At 40.8% G+C, this 14,176-nt stretch overlaps 1 protein-coding gene across 2 annotated transcripts in view; it reads left to right on the forward strand.

Moving 5' to 3' along the window:
* Window positions 1-14,176, forward strand: part of fam184b (family with sequence similarity 184 member B) — a 32,150-nt gene that overhangs the window by 9,377 nt on the left and 8,597 nt on the right. For both annotated transcript variants that reach the window (XM_008413083.2, XM_017306089.1), the window contains exons 2-10: window positions 1,290-1,478; window positions 4,065-4,712; window positions 5,695-5,830; window positions 8,646-8,797; window positions 9,736-10,281; window positions 11,386-11,493; window positions 11,570-11,871; window positions 13,263-13,413; window positions 13,766-13,891. In XM_008413083.2, the coding sequence (XP_008411305.2) occupies window positions 1,290-1,478; window positions 4,065-4,712; window positions 5,695-5,830; window positions 8,646-8,797; window positions 9,736-10,281; window positions 11,386-11,493; window positions 11,570-11,871; window positions 13,263-13,413; window positions 13,766-13,891 (2,358 nt within the window). The remainder of the gene's footprint in view (window positions 1-1,289; window positions 1,479-4,064; window positions 4,713-5,694; window positions 5,831-8,645; window positions 8,798-9,735; window positions 10,282-11,385; window positions 11,494-11,569; window positions 11,872-13,262; window positions 13,414-13,765; window positions 13,892-14,176) is intronic.

Here is a 14,176-nt window from a genome sequence, read left to right on the forward strand (position 1 = left end):
CAGATGGGAGAAAAATGAAGGACCAGTTCAGAGGATGGTCAGGACTGTTTGCTGTGGTGTTTGATGGCTGTGTGATTCAGGCTGTGTCAGTCAGGCTGGGAGTGGGAAGGTGTGCTATCCTGGATGCTATGTGTGAGATTTTAATCAGTTTGTTCTTGCTGGTGATAGTTTAGTGAAGAAACATGGGGAGCAGAATGGGCTGATGCTGGTCATGAGGCTCAATTTACATATAACCTACAGCCTCTGTTGTGTACGTCTTAGTGTGACGGTGACATGTTCACTGAAGTTCAGTTTGTTGACTGAACTTCCAGTGCTTTCTGGAAGTACTGGCCCGTTCTACGTATCAGACGGTAACTTTCTCGGGTTGTTCTTGAAGGCGTATTTTCTTTAGAGTCATCTTTTGAGCCTCAACCTGATGAGTTCGACATCATGAGAATGTGCAAAAATATCAAAGCCGAGTCTGAACAATAACCTGTAAATAGTGTTCGCAAATTGGACCTTTGCAGCAACAGCACAACACAGTGAATCAGGTTTTTAGTAAATGTTGAAATGACCTTTTTCCCATTATACTCCTCCCCATTGCTGCTTGGCTCCGGTTGTGAGGGATTCATCCAAGTCAGACCAGTCCTTATCCTCACCAACTGTCTACAAACCCAGTTTCAGAGCATTTGACAGAGAAAAATTGGCTCTAAAAAAATTACATATATGTATATATATTAAAAAGTAACTGACCAAACATAAAACTTAAAAACTGACAAATATTTAACCAAATGTTTTACTGTCAACATTTGTTTACTCCAGGTTTAGCAGCATACTGGAGCTTTACTGTTTAACTTTTTTTTTTTGGCAAATCTGTGTGCTACTAAACATGCAACAGAACTCTGCTATATAAAAATGACCTTTTTATTTACCTTTTGTATGCTGGGAAACACATTAACACAAACGTTTCTAATGAAAACGTTGAATTTGCTGAGCTGCATTTGGAAAATACATGTTGGTTGAAAAAAAAACCCCCACCAAACCCAATATTACTACCCCTTAAAAAAGAAGGTGTTGCATGCGTTTTAACAAACTCTTTGCTATTATTTTCTTTTTATTAAATAAGCAGGACAGTGAATATATCTGTACAGAACATCATGACGCATTTTAGGTTGTCTGGTTTTGTTTTCCTGCATATTTAACTGGAATTGCCATGAGTCCTGATTTCTTCTTTTGTAAATGAAGCCAAGACACAAAGTATACTGTGAATTAAAGTTGTTGTTCTTTTGTTTTCTCTGAACACTTTCCAGGTGATTTACTCACTGAACATGAGGAATGAGGAGCAGGAAGCAGCCCTGCAGGCCTTAAGCCACGCTCACCATGACGAGCTGCACCGCATCCTGATGGAGACGTGCCACGAAGGAGAGGGGTCAGTCTTAAGGACACGCCTCCTGGAGCTACAGGAGTCTCTGGATGAGCAGCAGCGAGTTGGGGCTCAGGTGTGTCCTCCTGTTCTCCTTTTTGTTGAACTAAATGAAACAGCTTATGGGGCAACTTTGGCATTAGAGGTCCCGCCACGCTTACGTTATGCCATCGGTCAGCAATGTCTACATAACTAGAGATGTTCATCTGATTAATATTGTCACATTTCTTCAGAAAATATATTTCAAACCTCATTGTTAGAGATGTGCAGCAGATTGTGCAGTGAAATCTCCTGTAAACCATAAAAATCATGAAATATTGAAGTTAAAAATTAACACAAAACCTCTTGTTACCCTGTTCAAGTGAAAATGCAATATTGCAGTATTTTGTGTGGCATCTTTGTTTTTATATTTAGATTTTCTCTTCTTCTGTTAAATCAGAAGAAGGCTAAATTAAGATCAGATCAAACCTGCTCTGGTGCTGTGAAATCACAAAAACCAAGCAAATTAAACATTTCACATTACTCTTTTTAAATTTTAAAGGTAGCAAAGAGGCACAAGGATTTTTGTGGGTACTAATTGGGAAAATGCTAATCATTCTTACAAAGGTATGGAATCTCAATTTTTTCACTAGCAACTGAATTTGCCTGACTGACAACCAACAGCTAAATTTCTTAAATGTTACTTTAATTAATCAGTTCAAGATGGTTGGAGCTCAGTCATTAATTGGCCAAACTTTAATGCAACAAAAATGTTCTACTGAAAAAAATCTGCTGGAGTGTCATGTTGAAAAAAAAAAGTCTTTTTAGGGGAGAGTTTGAATACTTCAGAGGTCGAAACAGCGGCTAAGCTGGACAATACTTTGACACAGACTGCTGGGCGGAGGTGCTTGCTTCAACGGTCAACCTGAGGGCCACAGGCTTTGAGAGCATCAACAATCTGTATGATTACACACACAGAGCGGCAGAAGGGATCGAGGTTAACACAACGCAGAGACAGGGAGAGGTTAAGTCTCAACGAGGAGGCGTCTAAAGACCATTGCAGATCCCCCTAATAATAAACCAACTGTCTCAATCACTGTGCAAAACATGCATACGTTATGGCATGATGAATTCCTTCTTTAGGATATTGCATGCACCTTAGTGTTTGCAGTGAGTTGAACAAGCTCAACTTGTGCAAGCAAATTGTATACTTCAATAAATTATCGGTGGAGAGAAGTAGTTATGTAAACTCGCAGGTTTTTTTTTTTTTTCAAATCAGCAATGGAAAAAAATATAAAAGATACAATAACCTGGTCGCATCAGTGTTTTCCAACCTTGAACTAACATTTGTTTAACCACCTTCTGACTTTCAGTAGCCTAAACCTCAGCACAGTTCCTCCCCAAAGCATGATGCTATCATCGCCATGCTTCACTGGGTAATAGTATTTCTAGGGTGATTTTCATTCTGTTGTTATTGTGCCAAATTTATCTCTTAGAACTTTGGATCCATCTGACCAAATTCTGCCTCAAGAGTGGAAGATTTTAGTCAAGAGAAAGGCTTTTGGTTTACAGCCCAACTCCTTCATTAACACATGAGGTAAAACAGACAGACGACAACAAGAAGCTCCATCACAGTTATTGTCAGGCTCACTGGTATTTTTTTTCAGCATCTAGCAAGAAACTTTTTTTGCACATTGCACATTTTAATTGATGTTAAGAGCTTACCATATAAATAGTTAATCTTTTTGGATTCAAATCGGTCTCGTCGTGCATACCGTTATAGTTCCACAGCAACTATCTGGAAAAAGCTATTTTCAGAACAGGTAGATTTCCAAGGAAGGGAAATAAATGAGGCTCCAACCTGCCTGGTCTCAGTGGTGCTTCCTGATAATGATCTTTTGCCACATAATCAGTACTGTGTGAATGTCGCCACGTTGGTCCCAGCTAGCCTTTATAGCAACAGCCTGGCTTTTTTCAAAGTGTCCCCATGCTGTTTGCTCCACAGTCTCCATAGTTCTTACATCGTGAACATCTATGATTAAGCTTGACCACCTTTGTATCTTGTTACTATCACAACATTCTCATGTAGAGAAAAGCTCCTTAATGTCTCCATGTCAGATAATGTAATGGTGCTCAGTAAAATCAAACTTCTATTGATTTTACTGGCAGAGGATATAAACTGGATATAATCTGGTTTTCCTAAGGGGCTGACCCTGACAAGGTGCCAAGGGCCTCCACCTTACTTAGCAGTGGGATTGAGGTTCTTCTCCCCAAATTAGTTTGTTTCACATCAAATCCGTTTGGTGTGTTTGTTGCTAAAAATCTCCATCTTAGTCTCATCTGACCAAATCAAACAGTAACAGTTTCGTAGATTATTTGCATTTGTGGTGGCGACACAGAAGATGCTTTTGTTCCCAAGCAATATTTGCCATGTAGATAACATGTAATGGTTGTCATGGAGACTTGGTAACTCCTCTATTTGCTGCAGTTTTCTAACAGTGGGTGTTGGAGATTTTCTCTTTTTTTTTTTTTACCTTAATGTGGTTATTTTTCTTCCCACCGACTAAATTCACTCAAATTAAAGGTTGGCTTTTTGAAAACGTTTCGGGGTGAGATTATACTGACGCAGTAAAAGGTGTGTTGTGCAAAGTGCAGCTGACTCTTTCATCCTTTGCCCCTCCAGGTTCAGGCAGACTTTGAGTTCTTCCGCATCCAGGTGGAGGAGAGAGAGCGCGAAACCGAGGCGGAGCTGAGGAAAGAGTTTCAGGAGAAACTCCGGGCTGCCGAGGAAGGACTCCTGGAGGCCAAGGCCGACCTAAGCGCCGCGCAGGACGAGAGCCTGAGACTGAGCAAAGACCTGATGACCGCCGGCGAGCAGATCCAGGAACTGTACGGCAAATGCGAGGAGCTCCAGAAACTGGCTGACGAGGACAAAACGAGGAGGCAAGAGGAGAGGGAAAGAGAGGACGAGGAGAAGGAGAAGCAGGAGGACTTGGAAAGAGTGAAAGCCCTCCTGGAGGAGCTGCGGGTCCTGAAGGAGGAGAGGGAGCGAGCGGAGGAGGAGAAGAGGCGAGCGGTCAGAGAGGAGCGGGAGCAGTGGGAGCAAAAAGTGAACGACCTCCATGAGGAGAACGAGCTGATGAGGAAGAAGACTGAGGCGGAGTGGAGGGAGGAGCGGCAGAGGCGGGAAGAGAGGGAGGAGGAGGAGAAGAAGGGGATGCACAGCGCGCTGCGGGAAAGAGTGAAGCGGGCCGAGGCGGAGGTCGAAGGTCACCTGGAGAGGCTTTCTGAGAACAAAAGGAACACAGTGAAGCTTCAGGAGAGAATACAGGTACTGTCCTGCACCCAGCAATTATTTTACTCATCAATTTGGCGATTAATTGATTAATTGGACTTTAAGAAATGCTGCGTTCATTCTACAAATTTTTATTTTAACGCTTAAGATGTTTTTCATATTAGAAATATGTAAACAGATAAACAAATAATTCAATTCCTTTTTTCAAAAAACAAGATAAACCTTTTATTACAGAAAATGCAACGATATAGCATTCCTATAGTGAATGTGAACCGGATGGAGCTTGAGGAGTTTGGGGTAAAACGCATTGACAGAAAAAGATGTTTTTATCTCTAATGTATATATACATTTTGTACTTTGGCTTATTTACTGCTCTGAATAAGTTTTTTTCAACAAATGGCCATTTGTTTTTAGTCTTCATACTCCAGTTATTGATTGCTAAATTAGACGACGATTATTTCAAAAATTGATTCATCACGATGAATCGATGAATCATTTCAGGCCTTGCAGATGCGCAAAGAAACACAGACATGCTGCCTGTCATCACGAACCAGAACGTCTGAGGGAAAAAAGTGATATCAAAGTAAAACGTTAGGTGGTGGGGGGTGGGGCTGCCTCAGTGCTGCTCCCTGTGCCAACTGTCTCCTAATGAGGAGCTCGAGCAGGATAGATGCACTGCAGCACCACCATTACCACCTCCCGCACGAGCATTAAGAAGCCCTGAGAGAGCTGGCACGGCGCTGACATAAGCCCTCGCAGCAGACCATTAAAGCCTTAGTGCCGGGCAGGAGAGTTCCCTGACTCACCACGTTTCATCCATCCTCTTCCAATACGCGCTCTGCATCTGTGTCATATTTGCTGTTGAACTCCCTTTTTCCCCTCAGTCATCTTTACTTTCTCTTCTTTCCTCCTGTTTTTATTTATTATTTTTTTTATCTGCCAACCTGGTCCTGTGCCCCCCACCGACCCCCACCTCATCTCCACGTGTCCTTCTGGCCTTCACCTTCACTCCCTCCAGGACCTGGAGGAGGAGCTGGAGCTGGATCGGAAGCGGGTGTCGGAGGCGGAGGCCGTGGTTAAACGGGCGGAGGAGGAGCTGGCCGTCGCCAAGGAGAGGCTGCTACTGCAGGAGGACGAGCTGCAAAGCAGAGCAGGTAGTTGTTCTGTCTGCCCCTTTTTCACAAAACTACAATGTAGGATGTTTGTGACGGCTTAACCCCAGTACTGCAGACAAATAGACATGCACCGATCAGGCTTTTTTATGACTGATACTAATTTGCAGCTTTCTTTAAAGTCTGGCTTAGAAGATGGCTTTTTTTTCATAGACTACAAAACATAAAAGAGGAAAAATGCATTGTAGGTTATTTTACAGATGCAGTAGATTTTAACCCAACAGGAAATTAATTTAAAAGAGCATTCCTAACCTTTCATTAATCTGAAACATGGTGGAAAACAAGATTTATTTTCAGTGTTTTCTCTGCCAATCCTCTATTAGAGAAGAATCAAAGAAACACTGGCTGCTTCTGATCTTTGAGTTACTAACTATCTCTTCCAGTTGGTCAAAGCATTCCGACACAAACGGTGCCAAAAACCCAAAATATCTTACTTTTAACCAACAGGAAATGTTATTAAGTTTGATGGTTTACTTTGATTTTGGATGAGAATCTCAGAACCTCTGCTGACTTAAGACCCTGAGTGGGTCCAGAACTTCACTGAGGGAGCAAACATAAGCAGCGTCTTATAACTTACTTCAGCACATTTGTAATTTGTAACCTCGATAAAAGTTAACCAAATTCTGAATTTAATAAGTGGCATCAAATGGAGACTCACCAAGTACAGTTTTCTTGAGTGATTCAGATTTCAACAACATTACCAATTTTGGACCACACAACTTTAACACATTAAAAATTAAACAAATTTTGCTTCCCAATTAAAATTGTAACTGTTGTAACATCATAATACATTTCATATTTTCTTAAAAAGTATTCTCTAAAGCAAACGAAAGCACTCTGTGTCTCTATCATTGAAAATATAAATAACATATCATAATCTAGACTATTGTTTTGGACAGCAACAGAAACACACAATAAATTGAAAACATATGAAAAACATGTAACTCTATGAGTCAAAGTTTAGATACCAAAAGGGATAGTTTGAATTTTTTTAACGTAATATTCAGACACAAAATTGAGATTTTCTAGTGTGTAGAGAAACAAATAAAATCTCAGAATGGTGGAAGACTAATAGCTACACACACAGCACCCTGATTTATTTAATATTGTTACATATTAACAATTTAAATTAAAATGAAAATTTTCATCTCAGCATGGTACAACACTAAGGCTAGTTGATATAAAATGTCTACACTTTTAGTTTGTTTTCTTAGCCAACCATTGAGATGTTACACTGCCTTCATCAGCTCTGCACTCGGTTTGCCCTTAGTGGAGAAAATCTTTGCACTTTTGCATAGCTGCCTGTGTTGCAACGGCATCCAGATGGACGCATGATCGGCTGATTCTGCTGATCAGGCAGGCCGATACAGCTGCAACCCCCACTAACGTAAATTTAGCATACTAACGCCGAAGCTGTTAGACAGGGACAACTTTACAGCTGCCTCTGCTGAAAGTGCAGACTAGTTCAAATTTGCTAATGTAGCGTTTCATTCCTGGTGTAGGAACATTTCCAGTTTGAGCTGCTGTAAATCGCTAAAATCAGCCTTTGTTTTACATTTTCTCTCTCTGAGGATTTTATTCACTTACAAGAGCTGTCACTTTGAAAAACTTCGCTTCACAAAATCTGGACTCGTATAACACATCATGATTATAACAATGACATTTTGAATTTTTTGTTTATTTGTACATGGCTGCAAATGAAAGGCTCAGTAAAGGAAAACTTCAGACCGTTTGCATCAAGCTGAGCAGCAGGCATAGTTCAGTAGATCATATTGTATTTTCTATTTTACATTTATATTATTTTTTTTAAACAACTTACAGATATTGAAAAAATCTTTATAGTCAAATTCTGGTTCATTCACAGTATAAAAATACAGAAATGTCAATTTTTTTTTATTGAACCAGTCATAAATCTCTTGTACGATATGATTATATAGATAACTCAGACTAATAATGATTTCTTCTTAAGGAAATTAAATTTATTTACAAATGGAAAGCTTTTTGGGATCTTAATGTAGATGTTTCAGGTTTGTTTGGAAGAAAATGCAACTTATTCTGAGCTCAATAAGTTTCCATTGTTCACTGCAATATTAAGGTTTTTACCTCAGGCTACAATAATATAAACAGATTATTAAAATCCTCACAGCTCTCACACATCATGCAAAAATATAAAAAAAACAGTTTCATGAAGGTTTCATGCCACAAAGCATAAAAAAGTGACCAGTGCTGAAAAAATAACAATTATCACATCAAGTACCTTTTCAGGTCTACATTAGTTTTTTTTCTGCCAGGTTCTTAAAGAAATCTCTGGAACATTTTTGATTCCTACTTTCTTTTCTTTTTTCTTTTTTTTTTTTTTTTTTTTTTTTTACATTTTTACATAATATTTTCTAACCTAAAGTAAGACAAATTAACACTTCAGAGCAGTTTTGCATGATTCCATTAATAACATTTCCAACAAGGTATATGGCAATCCATTACTCATCAAGTGATGAATTACCATGGGTTCTCGAAAGTCTGAAGCCTCTCATATCTGAAATCTACTTTGCTATAACATCATAATTCATTCATGAGGTGTAATTTGCCCTTCTCATTACAGTCAGTGGATTGTAATATAGAGGTTCAAACTCTTACAATCTGCCTGGAAGCTGAACTGAACTTCCTGCTTTAAAGGAAGTTTGTTTTTCCTGCCATGATTGCCCTCACTTTCGTGTGTGTGTGTGTGTGTGTGTGTGTGTGTGTGTGTGTGTGTGTGTGTGTGTGTGTGGGGGTGTGTGTGTGTGTGTGTGTGTGGTAGAGGAGCTGCTGAACCGTGGGCGCTGTGAGGTGTGTGTGTGTGCTGAGCTGGAGGAGCTGAAGAGCCAGGTGAACCGCCTGCAGAGCAGGAACAGAGAGCTGGAGCTACAGAGCAGCGGCAGAAACAGCGACCACGCCCGACAAATACGCCAGGTGACACACGCACACATGCACGCGCACACACAAACACACACAAATCGACAGGTTTAGTAGGTCTTTGCTTACATGGAACTTGAAGTTTTCTATCTGGAATTACATTTTTTTTTAAAGGTTTCTTGGAAATTTCCAGTACTTTCCAGAATTTACAAGGTATTCGCCTGGAACCAGGACTTTCCTATTACTTACTAGTTACTGTCCCTGAACTTTCTGCTTACTCAGCAAGAAATTTCACAGAACTTAACTATTACTTGTCAAGTAATTTACCAGGTCCTTTCCTAAAACATAACCACTACTTTTCCAGAAATGTACAAATGACTTTTATATTCAGATTAGCTTCATTTTGGTAAATTTACAACATTACACAAACAACAACAAAAAACAATATTAAACACTGTTTTACAAACCATTAATTTACAAAGATACGAATAAGCTTAAGCCAAGGCTTATATTTGCCTTCTTTTCTCGAACTTACTTGTTACTTTGAGACACAGTTTTGGAGAACAAACCATTAGTTGTATGGAGAAAAAGAATGATGTTCCCAGATCCTAGCAAAGACTTTCTGGAACTTACCAATGAAAAAGTGTCATGTAATTCAACGTGGTTCCTAGAAGTGCTCAGTAAGTTCAGAAAGTAACTAATGCTTTTCATCGAAGTACCTGGTAAGTTCTGGGTATGTATCTGGTCCTTTCCCGAACTTACCATCTGTCCCTAAAATCCTTTACTATCCCTAAAATGTGGCAGTAAGTACCTAGTAAGTTCTGAGAAAGTACTTGGTGAGTTCTGGGAGAACACCTGCTAGAGTCTAGATAAAAACCTGGTATGTTCTGGTTTGTTCCAGAAAGAAAATCCTGAAAACTACTGACTGTTTTAGGTAGCACTAGCTAGCCTTGAGCTGTAACACATCATGTGCTGAATAAATGAAATTGCTTCAGCATGCTGAAGCCCTGTCCAGTTTGCGCTCAGAGATGGTGAGAGCCCAGACCGAGGAGCTGCGTCGCATCCAGAAGCATGCCGACGACGAGAGGGACAAACTGCTGAAGGAGATGGAAAAGGAGAGGGAAAGCTTGCAGAAGGAGCGGCAGCAAGAAAAAGACCAGTTTGAGAAGGAAAGAAGCAAAATCCGCAGAGAAAGAGATGAGGAAAAGGAAGCTCTCCAGAAACAAGTGGAGGAGATCACCGAACGTCTCAGGGGTGAGAAAGAGGAAGAGGTGGACCGACTGCGCAAAGAACTGGAAGTCGAGCGGGTTCGCATTCGGTCCCAGCTGGACAAGAGCATGGAGCAGGTTGACGCGGAGAGGGCCAATGTGCAGCAGAAGCTGGAGGAGGAGAAGAAGAGATTGGCGGAGAAGGCTGAGGAGGACAGAAAGCGGCTGAAGGAGCAGGTGCGGAAGGCAATAGAGGAGGTGATGAGGAGGCACGCAGCAGAGCTGAACAATGTCCAAGAAGCGCTGAGCTCAGAGAGGAAGACCAACCAAGAGGTCAGCACCTGTCTGCACACACATCATAGAGCTTATTAGTACCAACACAGAGCCACAAACTCATGTCCCCTCAATTTTCTCACATCTTTTCTTCAGCGAACTTCAAACTTTGATGCATTCCACTTGATTTTTGTGAGACAGAGCAACACAAATGAATATTCCTGCAAGGCGCTGAACCTCTCACAGCTGGAACTGCAGGATAAATCATTTCAACAATCTTAAAATGGCATCAGAACCCTCTAGTAATCCTGAAAGTTAATGTTTTTGACAGCCGTCAGACTATGCTGCAAACGGGAACATGTCTTCTCTGTAGCAAGCCGCTTGATGCAAACTTTAAAAATAGTTTGCTGCTCAGCTGAATAATCAAGGATGATTATTTCAGTTGCAGCCCGAGTCAGATTTTGTGCGTTATTATTTTGGATGAAGGAGCAAAATGCCACAAGCAATAATGTCTCCTTTCATCCCATGGCACAGCTGTCTGCTCTCTGATGAACAGCTGGCTCACAGACGGGGAAGAGGTGGCTGAAAGCCTGATTTAGAGATATTTCTTACTCTGATAATAAGTATATTAGGAGATTGTATTGGAAAAAACACTACCTTTTTAATACTATACTTAATATTTTCCTGTAATCTAGAATTTTAATTAAGTCAGCTTGGTATGGAATGATAAAAACTACTGCGCCTTGCAAGTAGTTTTTCGAGCAAGTAGTTTTTCGAAAATTTAATAATAAATTTTACCTTAATTTATTATTAAGGTAAAAATAAATAAATTACCTTAATTTATTACATCTTTCTAACTTTATGATCAAAAACATTAATGTATGTTAACTTCCTTTTATCTTATAGACCAACTCAGGAAAGTGTCCAATGTGAATGAAAGGTTTTCAGATGTTTATTATAAAGAAAATGCTGAAATATGTTACTGATCATTTGCAGTAACAGTGTGTTGACCCACCTTTCTCTGTAATTAAAGCTACGAAGCTTTTGTGGTACAGTGGTATTCACAGGGGTTAGGGACTACAGACACCTGTAAATAGCTATATAGCTATATATACCTGTAATTGTTGGAACGATAGTCATAATGGTGGGCAATTATTCTTTAAGGTGTGTGGGCGTTTGGAAGAGGAGAGACGATCTGCTGAAGAGCTGCGCAAAAGTCTGGAAAGAGAAAAGGATGAGCTGAGGGCAAAACTGAAGGACACCAACGCTGAGGTGAGGACTAACCGCAGATAGGAAGTGAAATATATCAAATTTTACTGTCTGCCATGGGTTTCTGTTTGTGCCTCAGATCTCCAGGCTGGAGGCCGTGATCCAGCAGAACGGCGAGAAGAAGGAGAAGGTGGCCGGCGAAGCTGCACCATCGTGCGGCCCTCGGTGCTCTCGCCTGGAGGAGGAGCTTGGTCAGGCCCGGAGTCGGCTGGCTCGAGCTCAAGAGGAGGCCGAGAGGCAACGTGACAGGCAGCAGAGAGAGATAGCCTCCCTGAGGGCGGACAAGCATCGGCTGGAGGAGAAAGTCCTGGAACAGAGCCGAATGAGCACAGAGAGGAGCCTTCTGGATCAGAGCCAGAGGCATATGGAGGACCGCATTAGGTAGCAACCCAAAGCAGACCTGCCAGACCCGGTTCCATCTCAGAGCCCTCACCCTGCTTTTAATCTCAATTTACTGCCTCATTTAAATGAGTAATGTTGTGGTTTCTGCAGACAGCAGAAATTCTGCAGTAATAAATATCAGTCAGTCAATAAGTGATGTTGTTACATAAGTGAAGAATAAATCTATATAATAGTTCAAATGAATATTGCCTGAGCTGTGAGACACAGATGGATTTTGCATCTTTAGCATATTATTTATCCCTGCTTAGTGGTTAAGTGTGAAAAAAGCAGCAATTAGCTTTAATTTTAATTTGCCAAACTGCACTATAACATCTGCTTCACCCCATGTCAGATATTCTGGGAAGGTAAGAGTGGATATGACGCATAAATCTCTCACCTGAGTACGAAAGGCGTGCGATAATGTCATCTACAAAGGCAATTCATTAATACAAATGAGTCTGTCGACAATTGTGCATGTTGAAAAAAGTGATAGCACTGTCTAAAGAAGGTAAATGACAGGAAAGCAGGATGAATGAAGAAATGTGGAGTCATTTCGGAAGTAGCACACAGTACCTCCGTCTATCTCGGTAGCTTTCAAGGTGCTGGGTCTTAAGATCCAGTTCAGAAACAAAACAACAAAACTGATTATGCTGAAGCATATTTGGTGTTACAGGCGATAGAAACAACCATGGTAATAGGTAGAAGTCATATATTAGCTGCTGATGCTGTTTTTGTTTTCATCACAGCCTCATTTAAATTAATTAGTACATGTTGAGTTAAAACTTGGGGCCACACATTTTGGTAACACTTTATTTGAAGGGGTGTGCATAAGACTGACATTGCACTGTCATAACTATGACATAACACCCGTCATGAACATGAAGGATCCTCCATGAATGTCTATGACTGTTGTCATGAAGCGTCTTTTGGTAATTAAAGACACTTTTAATGAAGATTTGTATTAAAAGTGTCATTATTTAGCATTATTTGGTAGATAATCACATTTTTATGCAAAGTTGCTTTAAAACTTTTATTAAAAATCAAGTAAAAGGGTCAACTTTGCATTAAAAGTGTTATTATTTACGGAATGACACTTCATGACAACAGTCGTAAACATTCATGAAGACTCCTTCATGTTCATGACAAGTGTAATGACAAACTTATGCACACCCCTTCAAATAAATTGTTACCCAAATTTCTTTCACTGAGGTCACAAAATAACCCAAACAGAAGAAATCAGTAAGAAAAAACACTTCTTCTAATCCACAGCTCTGGATTGGAAGCTTAAAAGGTTTCGATGAAAACCAAAGAAAATCCATTGGAGTCTGTGGCTGTAGCTTGACATTTTGCTCAATGCTGTACATTTGCCTTGTTCTGACTCGTCCCTGCAGGGCAGAGTGCGAGGATCGTCTCAGAGCAGAGTTCAGGATAGAGATGAACGCTGCAGTCGCTGAGAGTGAACAGAGGTGGCAGGGCAAAGAGCAGGAGCTGCAGGGCCAGGTGTCAGAGCTGCAGGCTCAGCTGACTGAGCTGCAAGCACAGGTGAGCCTACGTCGCCAACTGCACTCTGTAAACTCATCCATCAGGCATGCCAGCCTTATTTCTCCAGCCTGTTTCGCCCCATAATTATTCAAATCTTCAAGGCACAACATTTAAAAAGTCAGGGAATTTAAGAAGCACATAAATAAATATTTTTTAAAAAGCTGAGTTATCTTAATTATTCCCATAAGTCTCGTCTTTTTGTTGTTGTTTTTTACACTGAACTCTCCGTTTCCTTTGGTTAATCTGTACGAGTCTGCATATTGCGGAACAACAGGTCAAATTATTTCTGCAAGCTCATCTCTGATGGCGCATGGAGCCTTAAAATACTCCTCCGCCTTGTGATCGGTCACAGATGCAGGCCGAGAAAAAGACGGCGGGACAGGAAGATGACAGCCACGCCAACCCTGAAATTGACAAGCTGAGAAAGGAAGTCCAGGACACCAAGGAGATAAACAAGAAACTGAGGGAACTGCTGCAGGTACGCACACACCACACACACACCCACACACACACACATACACACACACACACACCCAAGCAGGATGCACATGCACGCTGAAAAGTCCTACTGAACATGGATTGCTTCATAGATTTTCTCTGTGATGAATAATTTAGTAGCTTTGATGCAAGTGTTGCAGTAGAGAGTGCGACTTATTTTGTTCTGCGAATGGAGCAAGCCGATCTTGTAGACTGGAAGAATGCAGCCGTTGTAAAATAAATAGATAAACGTGTGTGTGTGTGTGTGTGCGTGTGTGTGTGTGTG

The sequence above is a fragment of the Poecilia reticulata genome, linkage group LG1, assembly GCF_000633615.1.
Source record: "Poecilia reticulata strain Guanapo linkage group LG1, Guppy_female_1.0+MT, whole genome shotgun sequence".
In the NCBI taxonomy this organism is placed as follows: domain Eukaryota; kingdom Metazoa; phylum Chordata; class Actinopteri; order Cyprinodontiformes; family Poeciliidae; genus Poecilia; species Poecilia reticulata.